Source organism: Acipenser ruthenus, chromosome 12, assembly GCF_902713425.1.
Source record: "Acipenser ruthenus chromosome 12, fAciRut3.2 maternal haplotype, whole genome shotgun sequence".
Lineage (NCBI taxonomy): Eukaryota > Metazoa > Chordata > Actinopteri > Acipenseriformes > Acipenseridae > Acipenser > Acipenser ruthenus.
Genome location: NC_081200.1, coordinates 21466180 through 21487029, shown reverse-complemented (window position 1 = coordinate 21487029; position 20850 = coordinate 21466180). Strand labels below are relative to the sequence as shown.

The window sequence follows — 20850 nt, the reverse complement described above, 5'->3', positions numbered from 1 at the left end:
ATTTATATTATGATTTATGTTTATATTATAATTTATGGCGAAAGCCAATTTGTTATTTGTTATTGTTTTGTATTTTTAAAAACCTTGTGAGGATGCGTGACTGATCAGCTACTGATCCACAAAGAGGAATAATAAAACGGTAAAGGTTCTCTTAACCCTCCTCTGTTCCTACAATTAATAACAGGTACATTTTTCACATCACAATTTACTATCATCTGACAATAGGTACAAAAGGTTAGAGCTTGAAAATGTCATATTGGAAAACAAAAACCAGGGCCATAAAATCAAGTAAAAAAAAAAAAAAAAACTTCCACATGGAAACCTACTTTTTACTGACTACTTTCATTTGGCATTGGCCACGTGACTGTGAATTAGTGCAACATTTTGGGTTAAGAACTTTCAATTTACATTTGTTTTACATACAATATCTTTAAAAAATACATGATTACTGGTCTTTTACATCAAAAAGTTTTTTTTTTTTTTACTTTTATTGAATTCATTTATTTTAAAATATGTTTTCCTGGCACGCCTACATGTCCCATGATTCAACGGGCTGGTAGATTATAAATACCGACAGCCCCCTTGACTCACTCTCAGTCCGCAAGCATATTTAATTCAGTAAGGTAAGCGGTGTTTGTGTAGAGAATATATATATATTTTTATATTACTGTTTATTTGAACGCTCGTTGTAGCAAGTCTCGTTCAAGGCATTGTATGTGCAAGTACCGGTTGACGCTTACACATTTTGCGATAATTTGTATTTTGAGTAAAGTTGGAGTTGGGCATTGTCACGGTACCACGTGTGTCAGACACGGCCCTGCTTGGATCTCCTTGGTCTAAGGCCGCCTTTCACATCTTAAGAAGATGCAATGGACTACAAAAATAAAATTTGGCAGCTGTTTAAATATAATCAGTTACTTGCCGCACGTGTTGCAGGATGTTAGTATAACGTTCGTTCTTCCTCTGAAAATAATTCTGTAGTTCAGGATTGAAGTGTGTGGTTGTTTCCTCCTAAACTGAAATTACTGTTCAGCCCAACTAAGCTTAATATTGTAGTAAATTTCACCACAACACTGCATGGGCGCGGGTGTAATATCTTCAGTTTACCTAATAAACTAGGCTAAATAGTGGCTTATAGTACATGGTTTGCGGAAACGCTACTTTGTTGCAGGTGCTTTTCGAGAATAAACTGGTTCTGTTTGCTTTGGGTTTATCAAATACAGATGGTTGCAGCGCATTTTCCCTTTAGTTTGTTCAGCATGTACTTGCATATGATGAAATGAGTGTTGGTAGGGACATCTGATTGATGATGAAATGCCAACTTCTCTGAATTGTACATGGATTCGATACACATGGTTCTCTATTGCCTTGATCAAAGTGTGTAAACTAATACAACGTTTGTTTTGTAGAGTGGTAACTTTGTCCGAGCGTCTGAACACAATGCTGCAGTGCTATCCAGAACTGAGAGGCGTGGTTCTTTTCATCGAATTGCTGTGTTGACGTTATTGTACAGGTGAGCAAGATGCGTCTAATTCTATAGTAAACTGCACAACACTGCTGTATTAGCTTCAGTGCACCAAAAAGGCAGCAACCAATGGTTACGGAACCGTAATCGTGCTTTGAGTGGCTAGTCTTACGGCATTTACGGTCGTGATGCGCCCTAATTTGCACGGTAACTTTGAATGACTAAGGCACACTGTTAAACTTTAGAATAGTAAATCTTACGGAACCGTATTTATAATGTAAAATAGGAGGATAATGTATTTTGTATCAGATGTGCTTTGTTAGAACTGTAATTGTATTGGCATTGGTTTATCAAATGCAGATGAATCGTTGCAGTGCATTTTCCCTTTAGTGTTGAGTTAAGCATGTACTTTGCATATGATGAAGAGTGTTGGTAGGGACATCTGATTTTGATGAAGAAATGCCAACCTCTCGAAGTGGATTTGATATACATGGCTATTGCTTTGATCAAAGTGTATAAGCAAATACCCCGTTTCTTTTGTAGAGTGGGCACTTTCTCAGTCTCTGAACACAATGCTGCTATCCAGAACTGAGCAAAGGTGGTGTTCTTTTTGCATTTCCCTGAAGATGAATTGTGTACCCAGTGATCCTATAATGCACAGGAACACACTTGAGAAGGTGGGAAGTGTCTTGCTTCAGGGATTGGGTGTTTCATTTCAGTAGTACATTTAATGAAACTGCCAATTTTAAATGCTGGCACATGTCCTTAGTGTTACTTGACAGATAAATAAAACATTTGTACTGACAGTTTGCTCCATTTTATTTATTTTTAGTCTCAAGTGATTTTTGGAATTAATACTGAGGCTTTTAATGCAGTTGTAGAATGTATGAGTTTCTAAATTGGAAGTAAATAACTTTCTCTTTTGCAGGTTTCTGGTTGCATCTAGAAATGATATTGAAGGTAAGTGTAGTAAATGCAAAGACTTGAGGCTGGGTTTTGCGAGTAAGACAAGGACAAAGTCTGCTTGTTTGGGGTGGAACAGGTTTTAGCTTATTGTAGTTTGTCACTTTTAATTTAAAATAGAGAATTGGCAGTCCCTGTAGGGTGCCCACCGTTCACTGTGTGGGTCTGCCGATCAAGCACACCGGGCTGTTCTGTTCGGTCTCATGAAATTACAAGGTTTTTTTTTTTTTAGGAGTGGGGCATCCTGATTTTTAAAAGCATGTTTTTGAGGTTACTTTTAAACATGGACCTTTCTGGTTCTCGGCTGGACTTCTAGCTTGGTGCAGATCAAATGCTCTACTCCCCGGTGCCAGTGATGACTCTCTATTTGCTACTCTTGACCTACAAGGATGATGAGACCTGCAACCACCATTTGCAGTAAATCTGAGGCATTTGTTTGAGTATTTAGAATTGCTTTTTATATACTTCTGTTTTAAGTTGAGATTTAATTTAAATATTGTCTGACAAAGATGTGTGTATTTGAATGGTGTCTACACTAAACTTTATTTAACATTAATGGATACTCTTAAATGCTCACTAATTAAGCAATAAGGTGTTGCTAGGCTGCTTGCTGTAAAGTGGATCTGTGCCACCTCTAACTGTGCCTTCTATTGCAGTGGGTGAACAAAGATGAAGACTTCATCACAGGTATTTGTCTTGCATAAATTTATGCACATTTTCAGATTGCCATAAGTTAAATTAAATGTACCTTTTTAATTGGGCACTGTAAGTGGGTTGCATTGGTGAAGACTGACTGCTGTTCATGATGAATGTAAAAAGATGGGAATCTCTCTGAAATACAATGAAAGAGAACCCTTTTTACTGAAATGGCAGTCTTAAGTTTAATTTAAGACATTGGTACAGCTGAAGAATTTGACTGTAAAATGGTTAATTCCTGATTTTTGGTGATTCTCCCTCTGCAGTTGTCTGCTAAACCCAGCCCTTGAAGTAAATCCATATGGTGCCTGATGCCTTGCAAGCTGGTAAGTTTCAGCTTTGCCAGAGTACAACAGCACATGTCCTGCTTTCTGTTCTACAGCACACCTGATACAATGATGATCCCATAGTTCAGCAGATTCACAGTGACGAGTAACTTGCTTTGTCTTTCGCTCCTAGCTGATGTATCAGTCAGTCCTCCTGATTTGTTGTCCTTTTTTTGAAGAATTGTTTAATGGAATTGTGTCTCTGAATTGCAGGTGGTCAACTCTAATGCCATTTACCAAGAAGCAAAGGGTATGTACTGCTTGCATAACACTTTTTTTCCATTGTCTCTGAAATGATGCACATGAATCAGGTCTCTGATCTTGAGGATATTCATTCAATTCTGATCCAGAGATTACTTTTTTTTTTTTTTTTTTCTTGACAAACTTCTCCAAGCCAATCACTAACTTAATTGTATTTACAGGGTGCGGTGCTGGTCTGTAGTCTTCCTGATTTGCTGCTTGATGGTGAACTTGCAGTGTAAGTGATGCATGATCCATTTTTGGTAGAATATTATCGGTTTCCTTCTGCAACCATGTGGATGTTCAACCTTGAGTGTGAGGAACCACTTCCAGGCTATGGACACTAAACTTAACTGGTCAACATGTGGACCTTGGGAAAGTGACTTGCATTAAGTATTAAATTTGAACCACCTGCTTCCAACCGAATACAGGCTTTGATAAAAATTCTGCTGCACCCCACCTTTCCACGCTAGCCTTCATGAGAGAAACCACATCTGATTTGTGCATGGTCTTTTTTACTAACTGAAATGAGGTAGAGTTCTGAACTCCTCCCATTTGTACATCTAGATAATCCCTTTTATCTTTACAGGTGTATTCAGTTCAAATGGCTGGCCTGCCTTGACTCTGGGGTACTCTGGAACCAAAGGTAGGGATATGGCTTACTAGCATTTATTGGTTGCAGATCTTTAGAGATTGGAATAGTGCTTGTGTTGTACATATCTACTTCCCCCTAGAGAACCATTGGTTAGGGCCTTTTGTGAAACAAGAAGTAGAGTATCTGAAATTGGGTATGCAGGAATTGGTCTGCACACATCCCACTTTACATATGGTTGTATAATCATGATACTGTTGCTTCTGAAATTTGTTATTTGTAACCGATGTACTTCGATCACCTGAGCAAAGTATTTGGACACTGTAGGCAGGTTTCGGCACCATAACACTGTTTGTGGATTACAGAAGGTAGAGTTTGTGTACGTCTGTGGGTTCACTAACGATGCATCAAATGTCTGACATGAAACGCATGTAGAAATCAAGATTATAGAAGAACCCAGCAAATGCACAGATGGCTAAAATACCTTTTTGTTTAATTCTATTTCTCCTCTCCCCCTCTTTCCAGGTTACTCTGGGCCTGTAATTGTGCCAACCGGTAAGGCAATCTTCTTGTGTCCTGTGTGTATGAAAATCTAACCTGTGATCAGATTCTGCCAAATGAATCCAGCTGATTATACTCCTTACCGTTCCATTTATTCTGAGGTTAAATGTTACATGATGACAATGCGATTTTTATCTTGCCAGCTGCTTTAACGTGTGGTGGGGCTTCTCTTTTAAAAAGCAGGTACCATTGTGTAACCCCAATACCAGGATAAAGATCATGTTGGAGTGGCTGAAGTTATTCTCTGGTGTAAGCTGAGCCTTTAAGGTAAGTTTGTCCAATTTTAGTGCATTGGCACAAGTTAAATTGGCTGAACAATAATTTGGGATAAATGATGAATATTCTTGAACTGTAACTGATTTGTTGATGAGACAGAATTATGATATCATCCTGTACTCAGTTTTGTATGAGTGGATTTAAAATTAAATGTATGGTGACTCATTACTGCAATTCATATAGGCTCAAGTATACCATTTTTAAAGGAAGTGTTTTTGTTTTCAGGTATCTTCTGGACACCGGGTGCAACAGTAGATTAACTGGTTGGAGTGCCGTCTTCAAAACTTTAAGTACTTTGTTCTGTATTTTAACTGTTTGCATTAAAAGGAGATCAATACATTTGAATAAGTCTTGTGAAGGTGTTTATGTAAAAACATAGTTCTACACTGGGGATACAGATGGTGTATGTAAACCACACTAGACTTTCATAGCTATGTTTATACATATTGTGGTAGAAACTAGTGGCTGCCTTAAATTGGTTTTAGAAGTAGGACTATTGGTTGGTTTGTTTGCCCTTGTGTGGGAGTTAGAATTATGAAGACTACCACAGTAAAATAAAATGTGCAAGCAGGCCATTTGCCTCATCTGGGTCTTGGTAAACTGATCTCTAAATTAAGTTGACTGTCCTCCTAAATCCACTTCATTTCCATCTGTGTCCTTTTGGTCCTGTTTCTTGCCTCCTAACTGGCTAGGGTTAACATTATCAAAGACTTTCAAGCTTTTAGTCTTGGCGAAATTGATGCTGTTCATAACTTTTTATATTTAACCCTGGGATTAGTCTGTGGTCTCAAACTCACACAGTACAGTTAGTTCTGTTTAACTATAAAGGGTTAACAATCTTAATTTTAACTTGAATGTTCAAACCTAGCATGGACAGCATGTGTCCTGTACATGATGAGCAGTCCACTATAACAGCCTGGGGAAAGACCACTTGAGAGATTAATACCATTCCAAAACTTGTTCTTCAGAGTTGTGGGGTGTGGTGTGTGTTTTTTTTTTTTTTTTTTTTTTTTTTTGGTCCCCCCCCCCCCCCTGTGGTTAGTAATACTACTTCTCCGCTAGCACATCTGACCGATTAGGGCTTGGTACGGGCCAAACTCTGAAACTCCAACCTCGCAAGACATCTAAATTCGTCTGAGCCAAGCAGGGGCATGGTTAAGGATTTTTTGTCATTATGTTGCATCTTTCTGTACGCTGCAGCAAGACCAACAAACATGGCAGGCAGTGCGAGTGTGGTGAGACAAAAGTACAACCGTGCCACTAAATGACCTTGAGTAAGTCAATTATCGGTAAAAATGTTTAATTTTATTATTTCTTAGCAGACACCCTTATCCAGGGTGACTTACAGTTGTAAACAAATATATTTCAAGAATCACAGTACAAGTAATACAATTAAGAGCACGTCAATTTACAGCATGTCTTTGTATACTGTACTGTGTAAAATAACATCAGCGTTTCCACTGTAGTTACTGTGTTTTAATTTTAATGAGTTGGTGAAACTGATCTTGCTAGACACTAGAAAAAAATGGCTGCTTGAAGAAATATTTTTTCCCAAGACTGATCATTTTTCCATGGCAACAGCTATTTCCCCCCCCCCCCCATGCTGGAAATGTGTCATTTCAGGGTGAAAAACTGGCATGTCACCCATATTGATTGGCTTATGGTGGCCATGTTTGTTCATGTAGGAACTTTTCCTGAATAACTTTTAGAGAACACTGCAAAGAAATTCATGTCAATTGGCCAAAGGGTTCATAAGGAGGAGGAGTTTAAGCATTTTATGCAAAATCCAACATAGCTGCCACACCATGTGACCGATCAATTTTTCCATAAGTAGAATCAATAGTGGACATAAGCACTATGTACATCATTTTTGACAGCTGTACTAGTTACCGTTCATGAGAAGACTTGAATATTGTCCAACATTTTCATTAAATCCAAGATGGCTGCCACACCATGTGACCAAAGGCCACCATATTGACCATGGCACAACATCCCATAGTCCTCTACATCCCTGCCAAATTTCAAAAGTTGTAGGGATTTTGTAATTTTGGTTGGAAGGGGGAAAAAAAATAATAAAAATCCTTAGAACAACAATAGGCTTCCTGGCCATTCTGCCCTGGAAGCCTAATATATAAAAAAAATCTTCATCGCTTCATTGGCCAACACCAATGAGTCATCTTCAACACTGCCTGTACTACAAGCAGATGCGAATGAGGTTACAACATTAGATTGGTTTAGTAAGTTTACTGTTACAGTTTATACTATTTTTTATTTTATTGTCTTGTTTCTTTTAAATACAACATTCTAATAGCTCTATTGTAACTTAAATAGAAGATTTACTTCTAACTTGGGTTCCATATATATATATATATATATATATATTTATATTAAAGTATGTTTTTCCTTTTTTACTCAGCTCAACAGCATTCTCAGAAAGTTAGATATTGAGGTATGGCACCAAAATCAAAGAGTTGCCTACTTCTGAGGGCCTGCCAACAGCTGCTCAGCCTGACCTTTCTCTGCATGCTTTTTCACAGACTGTACATAACAGCTACTTAATATTTTCTACCAAGTATACAGGTCCATTTGAAACAGAGTACATACAGTATTACTATGATTATTGACTAAGAGTATATTATATTATTTCAATCAATACATGTTCGTTTAGACCATCCAATTCATGTCTAACAAATCAGCCTGTTCCCAGCAAGATTCAAACTCTGCGCCAGGCTCAGCTCGGACTGGTTCTGCAAACACCACAACAGGCCTTTTCATCTTGATACCTGCAAGGCACTTGTACATGTTTGGTAGGAACACCCTCTTCACATTCTAGCTAACCCAAATGAGCCCATGTCCTTGGATGATCACTTTCACAACCCACACATTCAATTCTCTTTACATCCCATGGGTCTACATTCAAGTGTGAAAATGACATCTCTTCAGGACTATTACATTAAAAAATAATTTGACAGTGTCTGACTAAGTGATTACAGACTGAGCAGGGTTTGGACCTGGTCAGGGGTAATTCACCTTGGCCCTTATCACATCTGCACTTGTCACATCCACACTTTAAAAAAGGATTGCGTTCAACTGCTCTGTTCAAAGTCAGCTCTGTACTATGAACAATGGTCCTGGCTTGATAACTGTTCTCTTGATACATTTCATGTTGCTCACAGGGTAATTTTAGGAGGCATTCCCTCCTTCCAAAATACAGGAGTGGGACATAATTCACTATTTTTCATATCATCAGTGGGCAGGCTCATTGTAACTGAATCTGGGTCCATAAAAGAACCATTTACCTTGGCAACTGATGCCTGCCATGCAAACTAAAAGACAAGATGGATGCGCCCTGCTATGTAATGTGTCATTGAGAAAAAGCACCACCCCCCTTTCCCCCGCAGAGGGAGTGTGCAGTGATAGAGTGGACACAAGTAAGACAAATGGGAGTGGAATCACCAGTTGTTTCCGAAGGTATAAATATCAGATCTTGTAAAAGTTTGTTAGTCTTTTCATCTCTTTTGAACTGACTCCGCAGATATCTGTGTTTTGTGATACAAACATGCACTGAGCTGTACTTATTTAGCAGACGCCTTTATCCAAGGTGACTTACAGAGACTAGGGTGTGTGAACTATGCATCCACTGCAGAGTCACTTACAATTACATCTCGCCCAAAAGACAGCACAAGGAGGTTAAGTGACTTGCTCAGGGTCACACAATGTCAGTGGCTGAGATGGGATTTGAATCGGGGATCTCCTGGTTACAAGCCCTTTTCTTTAAACACTGAACCACACAGCCTCCTATGACTGAAGTCACTTTATATGATTGTATTGGAGGTATACCTTTCTTATATACAAAGTGTTTTTGAATCAAAAACCATTTGTCAGCTTATTTTTCCACTACACTCTGAAGAGCACTCCCTCCTTCAGGTGAAGTCTTTCCCACTGAGCCACCAGCATCCTATACTGTGGTCCCTTTGTACCCAGTGTATCTCTATCAGGTCTTGCATTATTCTTGACTGCAGCTAAGATTGGTCCCAGAGTTGCATCTTGTTGCATTCCCCTAATCTCCAACAAATATCCTGCTATTCTTCCTCATATTCGAGCTTGTGTTAACTTCTGACTTAATTTGAGGCCATAGGCAGGCTATAGGCAAGCTTTTACTCCTTCCTCTGTTATCATCAAGAAGTTCCTTTCATTGTCTTCGCGTTCTGGTCCTTCCTCTGTAGGCAGGACGTCACAATTTGTGTTGGCCTGGCTTGTAGCACACTTGGAAGTTAAACTCGGCAAGTTGGGCAACTTACCTTTGTTCTACAGCTCCGAAGTTGGCACTTTCCAGGTATCCCAGGGGATTGTGATCAGTCACCACAGTCAAATGGGAGTACAGAAGATATTCCTTGAATTTTTCTGCAATGGACCACTTAAGAGCCAACTCCAATTTGAACACACTGTAGTTCCCATCATTCTGCTCAGATTCCCTCAGGCCATATCCCCAATGACCCACTCAACCCTCCCTTGCTTTTGGCCAATGTTGTTGAAGCTGACACCCTGGGATCCTTCAAGAAGCTGCTTGATGAGATTTTTGGATCAATAAGCTACTAACAACCAAACGAGCAAGATAGGCTGAATGGCCTCCTCTCGTTTGTAAACTTCCTTATGTTCTTCTTATGTTAAAACTGAGAACACTTTTTTTTTTGAAACTTTTGTTGCAAGCCTTTTATTCCAGTGACACAAACGGTTTCTAACATTTACAGGACTGTGTCTGTAACAGTGTCCTTGTTATTGTTTTGTTGTGTTCCAATTATCTCTTTGTACACTAATTCTGCTTGTATAAAGTTTATTCTACTTTTATTTGTGTTTGTTTATTTTTAACACATTGACATATATGTATGTATTTCATATAAGGGTGTGTTTTATAGTAGTTATTTAATAAGATAATTTATGGGGTTGCATATTCCATTGAGGAATGCAAGGCTGGGACAGCCTGGTCTGAGGGATATGGGAATTAGGTCATTTGTTAATTATGTGGAAAGCACAGTATAAAATGTGTGGTTTGTAAGGAGGCTACTTCACAAACAGCTTTGAAACATCCCTTATAAAACTTTACCACAATTAATTTGAATTGTAATTTTGAAGTTTTCCCATGCTTTCCCCATGGTTATACAATGTATTTACCATAGTTTACCATGTCTTGTAATATGCTTTACCATACCCTTCTGAGCGTTACACTGCACATATGTTTTATCATGCTTTTTGCTAGTATGGGAAACTTTTATAAGGGATGCTTGAAGGCCAGTTTTATGTTTAAGGTTGTTCAACCAACTGTTATGTTATATATTTATTTTAATATTTACATAAGACTATTATGTGTACCTTAACAAACACCAACAGATATCAATTAATGTGTAATGATATTAACTGCTGGTTTTTGTTTGTTTTAGAAAACTACAGTATAGGAGAAATCCATTGTTTGGTTTGGTTTCAAAAGTATGCTAGATAGCAGCAGAAAGCCATGATTGATTGTGTAGTTTTTTAAAACAAAGAAATACACTGCAGTTTGTTGTAGTGTAGTCATACAGTATATTTTGTAACAAATACATTGCACATGGAAAATATAATCGTGGATTTTTTCAGTGTTATTTATTCTGTGTTAAAGGTGCATGGCAATAAGATAAGAAGACGGATACAGATGCTGCTGTGAACACACACACTACAATCAAAGAGATTAATAATAGACTCGTTATCACTATAATTTGGGGCTACTCTTCCATCGTGCATCCCTTATTAAGCTTTGTAACATACAAGTCTCTCGCCACAGCTACCAAATACCAAATTAGAATATGTGTAAATAAAAATTACCTGGCTACATCCACCTTATACACAAATAAAAATGTACGTTTATCATGCAGACAGATGGACAGATTCCCCAAACAACTCTGAATAACTTCTATTATAAAATAAAATGTTTTCTTTTAAAAAAAACATAGAAATTACTATAGAACTGTAGGGTCAGAAAGTGGTACATCATCAGAATGTGGTACACATACCCGTTTAATGCAAGAAAATGGTACGCTATCAATGCTCTGATTGACTACTGCACAAATCACTACAAACAAGACAAACTGTAGTTCACCCACAAAATCGTATATGTTTACAATGTTAGACAACCCAATTTGTTATTCATTAGTTAAAGTCACATAAATTTGCTAAATTGTGAAAAAATACATACAGGTATTAAAAAGAACATTAAGGGCCAAACTCAGTACACCTTACCCATATGATCGTACCCCTTTCAGATGGGCGTTTCCTTGTTTTCTGAGCTAAAATCATTTGCACATGCCCAGGCAAGCGCAGTATATAGTGTACCACGTTTTAACGCACACCACAAAATAATACCACACTGGGCTCGTCTGCATTCATATAGAGCTGCATTCATAAAAGAGCATTTTACAGCAAGGGACTCAACCTGGATTTATCAGCCACCTATCCCTAGGTAGCTGGTATTGCCCCTTAAAATCTGTGGTTTCCCCAGTGTGGTAAAACGATTGAAAAATGTCCAGCTGTGGCAGTCTACAGGTTGATCAAACCAGCCCCATGGTACTCTTAAATTTCCTGACAAGCAGCATACCTGTTTTTGATTCATATGTCCCCCACTAATAGATGCATATACCTGACGTAACACTTTAGTTTTCTAGAGAGTATCCACAGAAGCTTGATGAAACTTGCTGAGGACATTCCAGTCAAAATGATATTGCATTTTAAATATGACTACATTGGTTTCAAATATTTGGAAATTAATTTCAAATGCCTGTATATATCAATGAATTAAATTATGGTATTTCAGATATTTAGTAAAACTTAAAAGAATAAGTACAATTCTTTGACAAACATTTCGACTAGAGCTTATTATTGAACTTCTATAAAATCATTTTAAGAACTTTATTTTACAGAATTACTTAACATAATGTAAAATGTGTTGTAAATAGTTTTAAATTGTTTCATATTATTTAATAAAAATATATATTTGAAAATGTTGAACACATTCCCTTTTAGCACCACAATAATGCACAGTTGTATAAGTGAAATGTTAACATGTTTTCTTAAAATGTTAAAATGTCACTATTCTTGTAATCCCTATTTAAAATGTACAGAAGTCAGCCTAAAGCTTTCCAGAATGTTTGGAATTAAGAATGAAAATTCACTCAGTAGATTTTGCAGACGTTCGCAGTCTTCTTGTCGTTTAAGAAACAATTCACTACAACTCCCCTAATTCTGTAGTGCTGGTCCGGGGCATTGCGTTGTGGGACTTGAAGTTCAAATCCGCCAGCTGCGCTGTATGTTCAGGATTCGGTGCCCTGAAACGAACAGCAATACCCATACTGTTGTATGTGAGCTTGCCAGGCCCCGCCTCATTTAATGGAGGAATATGAGCAACAAAAAAAAGAAAGGCTGGGGAATATATTTATTTTGAATATCTGAAATATTCAGTTATGTACATTCATTTTAATATGTACATATATTTATGATTGCAGTTAAACGTAACGTTTAGGCCTATACGGCCAATTTCATGCATTTTATTTGTGCATGCGAAATACCGACCCCCTCCCCATCGCTTGCCAGATCAAGTGAACTGCAGGCCCTAGCTAATCACCGGACTGGAGTATTTCTAGTGATCGGGGGAAAGGAGCTACGGCAACGGGAAGGGGGGTAATTATTATAGACTGAAAGCCAGCAAAGATTTTGGGTTGAAGAAGTTTTCAAGTTTTTAAGTAGGGTGTAAAAACAGGGATTTATTTGATGTGTTAGAAACTGATTTGTTGTGCCCAAGCATTAAAGTTGACAGAACTGGATCAAAGGTAAGACTGAAAGTTTTGTGGTATTTAAATAAAGCTCAGTTTCACAAACAACATGCATTAGTACCGCTGTTACTCATATGATTCTGCCACTTAACTGCAGTTGTCATACATTTGCACAAGATGAGGGAACAAGTTTGAAAAATAGACAGAATAACGGTAGTGCATATTGGGGAAGAGCAGTATGACAAAAGCATTTGAAATACTATAATAATAATAATAATAATAATAATAATAATAATAATAATAATATTAATAATAAAACATACTTGCTAAAAAAACAACAACAAAAAAACGGTATATTTGAATATGGTTAAGCATATTTATAACATCAGCATACAACACAATTTAAGACATTCAGGTAGTGAACAAAAAAATGTTAACACCTGGGTAAATGAAGGACACCAAGTATATTGAAAGCAAAGGCTTCCACACAGGTGTGGCTCATGCTAACATCCCAGCATGCTTAGGGTCATGTATAAAAATGCTGGACAGGCCTGGTTGCCTATAAATATGGATAGCGTGGCTGTAAGAGGAGACCTCAGTGGCTTTGAAAGAGGGGTAATTGTTGGGGTGCGTTTGGCAGGAGCTACAGTGACCGACAGCTCAACTTGCTGATGTTTCACGAGCAACGGTGTCTAAGGTGATGTCGGCATGGAACTCCGAGGGAAAGACATCATCAGCAAAGGGCAACAGTGGGCGGAAGCGCATGCTCCAGGATCGTGATATCCGTGCATTAATTCGAAGTGCAATGCAAAACAGATGAGCAACTGCAGATCAATTGACTGCAGATTTCAACCTGGGGCGTGGGCAGCCGGTTTCATCAAAAATGGTCCGCCCTGCTTTTCAAAGTCATAAATAATGAGTATGTTTTTAAGCAACTTTAATTCATGTATTTATTCCTACAAGGGATGACTCAGAAATGTTGGCACCTGGTTATATTTTTGTAGATTTCCAAGCATTTTATTAAAAAAAGTTGTTTTAAATGGGTTCACATTTCCCCTAAATCTGAAGTGCCTGGGGTTACTCATAACTCTGCGTGTCAAACTTGGATAATAAAGTGTAGTTTTGAAGAGGATGCTTACTACTTTTAGAAAAAAGATAAATATCCTCCGGCAAGTGGATTTGTATAAATGCATTCAGACTTTTAATAAATAAAGACATCATGCTATTATTAAATTATTCATAAAGCATTTTTTATCAACTTTTTTCCCTACAAAATCTTCATAACCAAACTATTAATTTACTGTAGTTTGGTTGAAACCTTGTCCTTTTTTACGAACTACACTTGCTTAAAAACAAAATGATCTGGCACCATGATGATCTAGCATTTGGATTTACCACAAATCAAAATTTGCAATCGATTTACTGTAAGATTGTCATGATGGGAGTTTTTGCTTGAGAGAGCCATAAATTCCAAGAGCAGCTTACAAAATGTAGTTACCTAATATAGCCTTGCCATGCATTATTTATCTTTACAAAGTCTCATTTTTTCAAATTCGCTTAATTGCAAACAAATCCCAAAATATTACATTTGAGCCAATTGTAAAAAAAAAAAAAAAAAAAAAAATCTTGGGCGTTTCAACAAGTCCTTTTCAATGAAGAAACTCGTAACGAATATGCACTTGTCTGTACAAGAGAGAAGGTTTTGTGCCCTAAGTCAAGTGCAATACAGTATTTACATCTTTATTTGTTCACGTATGGGTTATTCCAGCTCAAGTCGACTAAATTCTGGCAATTCCTTCATGTGATAAAGAAAGAAAGTCTGCATGCAAAAAAAAATAGCTTTCTACTGTAACTGGTGAGAATGTGTCTGAAAATAGAGAAAAAGACCATTTTGATCGCCTTTTAACTTCCCTTGGTGCACTTAAGCTTGATTATGTACAGGGCTTCTGATTTTCAGTGCTTTACCCTGACTTTTCTACTCTCCTTTAAAAATTCAATTGATACCTGTTAAGCCATTCGTTTTTCTCAATCACAACTGAGAAATACATTAATAGTAAAATGTATTTAATTTATGGGCTTTTAAATTGCAAGTCTTACTTTTTCATTTAAAAGCCTAAGTGACTCATCTTTATATAAATAGCCACGCATAACGATTGTAATAAAGTTTGTCCAGAATAAAATACTTTATTTTTCATTATAGTTTTAATAAAGATTAATCGCTTATTAACATGTGGCAATCTCGTTTGTACATCCTGCTTCTAAATGATTGGCCAATTTTAAAAGCCAATTTAGTTGTTTCACAAAAAAAGTTAATTAAATAAATTTAACTATTAACGTTTCTCATTGGTAATTGAGATACACAAATGATTTAACAGGGATCAATTGAAGGAGAGTAGAAAACTTGGAGTAAAGCACCAAAAATTAGAAGCCCTGATTATGGGTTATTATTCCTCATCTCTTAGTTCTCCTACACTGAAAATATAGATTGCATCCTTTTGTCTGTCCTGCAGATATCTACTATGGAGCGAGCTGGCAGCATCCAGTTGGAAATCCCCGACTTTAGTAACTCTGTGCTGTCCCACCTGAACCAGCTGCGTATGCAGGGTCGCCTGTGTGACATCATTGTGAATGTGCAGGGTCAGAGCTTCCGTGCCCACAAGGTGGTGCTGGCAGCCAGCTCTCCCTACTTCCGTGACCACATGTCCCTCGGAGAGATGAGTACAGTCTCCATCTCTGTCATCCGCAACCCCTCCGTCTTTGAGCAACTTCTCTCCTTCTGCTACACTGGTCGGCTTTGCCTCCAGCTGGCTGACATTATCAGCTACCTGACGGCTGCCAGCTTCCTGCAGATGCAGCACATCATCGACAAGTGCACCCAGATCCTGGAGAACATCCATTTCAAGATCAACGTGGCTGACGTGGAGGCTGAGCTCAACCAGGGCAGCAGGGGTAAGCATCAGGAAAGGACCCCAGAGGGGGGGAGGAGTGGCATGACTTGCTCCCTCAGCCCCCGGCACAGCAGCCCGAGGGGAGGTCGGCGAGCAGGAGGGGTGAGCCCCCCAGAGGAGTCCATGAGCCCACAGATTATTGAGCACAGCTCCGATGGCAATGGCAAGGAGCCCATCCTGAGGATAAATCGGGCAGGGCAGTGGTATGTAGAGACAGGGCTGGAGTCAGACCGGGCAAGCGGGCGCAGCGGGGGCATGGATGACGATGTGCGCGTGGTGGATGGGCTGCGCATTAAAACGGAGAGGATGGAGGAGTGGATGGGTGCTGAGACACAGGCTTCAGGGGAGGAGGGGAGCAGTGCTGAGGAAGTGACCGCCATGATGATTGATACCACAGGCCACAGCTCACTGGCGCAGGAGAGCTCAGGTGCCAAGGGCTCCCAGCCATCCAGCAGTTTCAGTGAAATTGACCGGTATGGGCAATTGATTTACATATTTTCATTTTTGACCTGTCCATATTACCAAGTGCCAATTGGGTGTCAATTTCTTTTGTTACCTAATTTAAAACCCAAATTATAACACAAGGCCCACCATAGGTAAAAGGCTAGTGTACCTAGTGCTCCACCACCTAGCAGACCTTGGTATCAATTGTAATTATAATTGCAATTACAGCAGCATTGTTTGCTAAAACTGCAATTACAATGCATTTTGTTGAATTACAATTACAGTTACAATTATGCTACAGTAATTGCAACAATTACACTAAAAAGTAACAAATAGCTCCACACATTAACATGTTTACTCTGTTCATTCTACCAAGCAGTAATCACAGGGACAAATACACAAGCACACTACATAACATTTTTTCAAACAAATGGGGTCACTAGAAGTGATTGAAAATGTAAAACACAACATGGAACTGTGAATGATTAAGCTTGGAAAGGTGTGTAATTGCACTGAAATTGATCAATGATATGGTAATTACAATTACACAGGTGTGCCAAGGTTCAACTACAATTACAATGGCAATGAATTACAAATGACAATTACAATTGTAATTGAGCCCAGGTCTGCCACCTAGCCCCTTAGGAAAGCAGCATTTTGCTAGTATTAGAACATACAGTACATTGATGTCACATTCTGCTTCAAGAGCTGCTTTAAGATAAAAGATCTGTACAGTATATAAACACCATACTTACACAGCCCCTTGAACAGCTGTTATAAGCAGGGTTTCTCTGTCAATTTTAATATTGTGAGCAGACCTGGTTTAGTACTATTCTGGAATAGGGTTCAGGTAAATTGGCAGGATTGGCAGCTCGGGAGTGGGGAACATGTTAACCATTTGTGGTGCTCGGGAGTGGGGAAAATGTTAACCATTTGTGGTGCACTGTCCTACATTGTTGGCATGTTGTTCTGTTTCAAGCCAGAGAGGCCATTTAGCCCATCTGTGTTCGTCCAGTTTGTAATAACTGATCCTTCCCAAGGTCAGCGATTCAGTGTCGACAACGTGACTAGGTAACACGTTCCCCTCACTGTGAAGAAGTGCCTCCTACTCTCTGTCCTAAGTCTGTTTCCACTTCATTTCCAGCAGTGTCCTCTGGTCCTGGTTTATATGCTGCTTAAAGTAGGGTTACATTGTGAATTCCGTCTGTTGTTATTTAAGCCTGCCTCTGCCTGTGTCAGGATCTTGGAGATTGTATGCAGTGTTCTGGAGTGGAAAAGGAGCTGGATAAAGAAGGTGTGTTTCAGTCAGTGTCTGTTCCCCCCCCTGAGCAGGTTCAGCCCTACAGGCAGTGTTGTGGTGATGGCTGAGCGGCAAAGAGCAAAGAGTGAATCGCCTGGAAGGATGGATGACCAGAGGCAGCCTACCTCACAGGTATACATTTCTTAAGTTCACTTATTGTTTGTTGTTAATTTGTTTTAGATAATTAGTGGCTTTTGTAATTCACTCAATTTATTATCAAGTACCTACCTTCAATGCTGTTGCAGATCAGGACACTGCTTTTTGCATTGGTTATAGAACAGTTTGTTTCATATCCTGCTGACAGCACTAAGAGACAACTCTGTATTTTATACTTGCTAGTTTTATTTCCACGTCACAATCTGTTACCTTGATCTGAACAAACATCACGGTATTTGTGTAATTTAGTGAATTCTCTTATTCAGGGAGAAGAGCAAACGGTTTTTGACATGGGTGGCTACGAGGAGTATTTGCGTGAGCAGGTGGGTGACCGCTGGTTCCGTTACAACCCGCGTCTCACTTGCATTTACTGCTGCAAGTCCTTCAACCAGAAAGGCAGCCTGGACCGGCACATGCGCCTGCACATGGGCATCACGCCCTTCGTGTGCCGCATCTGTGGAAAGAAGTACACCCGCAAGGACCAGCTGGAGTACCACATCCGCAAACACACAGGCAACAAGCCGTTCCACTGCCACGTCTGCGGAAAGAGCTTCCCTTTCCAGGCAATCCTCAACCAGCACTTCCGCAAGAACCACCCGGGGTGTGCCCCTCAGGAGGTATCACACAGCGCCTCCCCCGAGACCACAGTAACCTCGCGGGGGCAGAACGAGGACGAGTCTCCTTCACAGGAGGAAAGTGGGGGCACCGCTTTCAGTGAAATCGTGCAGCCTTCTGTCTCCACCACGGGCCCGGACTGAACCAGGGCCAGGCTGCTCCATTAAGTGGTTTCCAGTTCATTGGGTTGTGTTTTTTTTTGTTGAAAGCAAAACTGTTTTTTTTTGTTTTTTTTTTTTATATAAAGTGAGACTGGTTTTGTATTCCCCTTTTCCCTGTAAAATGTACTGCTTGTTCTGGGGTAAAATTTCTCAGCTCATAATCTAGAGATGTTGTGTACAGATTCACACCCACCTCTTCCTAAAGGAATTGCACTTTCATTCTTCTCATTCAGTCAGCCTCATCTGTTAAGCTAAGACCTCTTCTCTCCACCCTGATCAACCATTGCTCCCTGGATTGCTCAAATTCAGAGCTGCTAATAACCATTGCCATCTCTCACCCATGTTTTTACACAATGATGTAAAAAGCTGCTACTTACTCCACATTCTCATATCAAATTGGCTGATTTGGAATTGTGCAAAGTACAGAGGTGTAGCTGTATTACATTGAAGTACTAGTATTTTCTTTGCTTTGCATGAAACCAGCATCATTTAATAAGTAAAAGGACACCTGAACCAAAACCAATAAGAGGATCTACACAAAGGATCAAATGTTTAAGCCAGTGGGATTTCCACTAACGTTAATTTGTTTTTGAACCACAACGAAACTTACAGACTTTGTGTTAAATGTTACATGTAGTGTAAATGGGAAGGTTTCTCATGAAGTCAGTATGTCGTTATGGAGGTTAACAGGCTTCCACGACTCTCTCATCTGAAAGGGAACGGCTTTTTTACAGAACAGTACAAACAATTGCAATATCAAGAGTGGAAAAACTGGTTTATGATGGGAGGTTGTTCATGTGAGAACTACAGGCTGCAGCAAGGTTTATAGCAGCAAGGTTGAGTCCAGTACACTCGATGCTCCCTTTAGGTTTAACACTATTTGCCAAGTGCTTTGGATTTTTGGATTTTAATTAGTCACATACTCTGGGTTTTAATGGAATCAGGCTGTGCTGTGAATGGCCTTTGTTAAATGTGTTTATTGAAACTGTATTGTGTTCTGTAGCTTTAAATTCTTCCTAAAACCCCAAAACAGACACTTAATAAGGCAAAGAGTTACCAAAACATGTTGAAATTTTATTATATATATATATATATATATATATATATGTGTGTGTATGTGTATATATATATATATGTATATGTATGTGTATATATGTATGTGTGTGTGTATATATATATATATATATATAAATATATATATATATATATATATATATATATATATATATAAATATATATATATATATATATATATATATATATATATAAATATATATTTTATATATATATATATATATATATATATATATATATATATATATATATGTGTGTGTGTGTGTGTATGTATGTATGTGTATTAGGGTTGGACGAGTTACCAAAACATGTTGAAATTGTATTATATATATATATATATATATATATATATATATATATATATATATATATATATATATATGTGTGTGTATGTGTATATATATATATATATGTATATGTATGTGTATATATGTATGTGTGTGTGTATATATATATATATATATATATATATAAATATATATATATATATATATATATATATATATATATATATATATATATATATATATATAAATATATATTATATATGTGTGTGTGTGTGTATGTATGTATGTGTATTAGGGTTGGACGATAATGACATTTTCAGTTATCAATTACCGGCTGTAAATTATCACGATAATCATGATTATCGGCTGAAAAAATAACATATGTAAAACGTCTTGGAATTTATCAAATTTAAAGCTATATAAACTTGAGCAATATGACAACTGCCTCTATGAGTTTAGAAGAAATAAAACTAGACAATTTTCAAAAAGACCAGCATCTTTAATAAAAGTTATGAAACAATGGTTGGTTACAAAAAAGCACACATATAACCAAATGTTTGTTTGGTAGCTTTTCAACTTTTGAAATATGGGCTACTTATTTAAAAAAGTATTTAAAAAAAAAAAAAAAAAATTATAAATTGCGATTCAAAAATATCAGCTTTTCCACACTGCCTACAGACAGGCTTATTACCTTGCGGATCACTTTCTGTCACTCCAAAAAACTGCCACACAGGACTGATGCTGTTTCTTTTTTCTAAAATCTTTTCGGAAGGTTTGGTAGTTTCTGCAGTTGCCATCGCCATTAGCTCAAACGTTTGCCTTTACTTGGTGAATCTTACGTCACATGTTACAACTTCCCACTACGCAGCGCGCACAGATCATGTGTTGCGCCTCACGCAGACAGTTAAGTCCTGTCTTACTGCTTCAATGCAGAGTTACTGTTACACACA

General features: G+C 38.1%; 1 protein-coding gene, 1 long non-coding RNA gene and 5 other non-coding genes across 12 annotated transcripts; all 7 read left to right on the top strand.

Annotated features, from left to right (window-relative positions):
* Positions 1-558: 558 nt before the first annotated feature.
* Positions 559-5467, top strand: LOC117416885 (uncharacterized). Of its 5 annotated transcripts, XR_009330725.1 has the most exons (13): positions 559-623; positions 1410-1513; positions 2009-2142; positions 2394-2425; positions 2661-2845; positions 3085-3115; positions 3391-3450; positions 3664-3700; positions 3873-3928; positions 4280-4336; positions 4808-4837; positions 5024-5110; positions 5345-5467. It is a non-coding gene; the product is annotated as an uncharacterized LOC117416885 (long non-coding RNA). The 5 variants fall into 5 exon arrangements; XR_009330726.1 differs by lacking the exon at positions 2009-2142; XR_009330724.1 differs by lacking the exon at positions 2661-2845 and having other exon boundaries at positions 5027-5110.
* On the top strand, positions 1261-1338 carry LOC117417508 (small nucleolar RNA SNORD74). The gene has a single exon (XR_004546730.1). It is a non-coding gene; the product is annotated as a small nucleolar RNA SNORD74 (small nucleolar RNA).
* On the top strand, positions 1871-1944 carry LOC117417509 (small nucleolar RNA SNORD74). Its single transcript, XR_004546731.1, has one exon. It is a non-coding gene; the product is annotated as a small nucleolar RNA SNORD74 (small nucleolar RNA).
* LOC117417496 (small nucleolar RNA SNORD79) lies at positions 3223-3300 on the top strand. The gene has a single exon (XR_004546721.1). It is a non-coding gene; the product is annotated as a small nucleolar RNA SNORD79 (small nucleolar RNA).
* On the top strand, positions 3512-3595 carry LOC117417510 (small nucleolar RNA snR60/Z15/Z230/Z193/J17). The gene has a single exon (XR_004546732.1). It is a non-coding gene; the product is annotated as a small nucleolar RNA snR60/Z15/Z230/Z193/J17 (small nucleolar RNA).
* Positions 4877-4947, top strand: LOC117417507 (small nucleolar RNA SNORD47). Its single transcript, XR_004546729.2, has one exon. It is a non-coding gene; the product is annotated as a small nucleolar RNA SNORD47 (small nucleolar RNA).
* A 6807-nt stretch (positions 5468-12274) lies between the features above and the next one.
* LOC117416880 (zinc finger and BTB domain-containing protein 37-like) lies at positions 12275-19603 on the top strand. Of its 2 annotated transcripts, none has more exons than XR_009330722.1 (4): positions 12275-12972; positions 15426-16336; positions 17527-17739; positions 18030-18075. XR_009330722.1 is itself a non-coding variant. In XM_034028338.3 (4 exons), exons 2-4 carry the CDS (start codon positions 15435-15437, stop codon positions 18519-18521), a joined length of 1494 nt encoding a protein of 497 aa, XP_033884229.1. In that variant the 5' UTR covers positions 12287-12972; positions 15426-15434; the 3' UTR covers positions 18522-19603. The 2 variants fall into 2 exon arrangements, 1 of the variants encoding a protein (XP_033884229.1); XM_034028338.3 differs by having other exon boundaries at positions 12287-12972; positions 17640-17739; positions 18030-19603.
* Positions 19604-20850: the final 1247 nt, after the last annotated feature.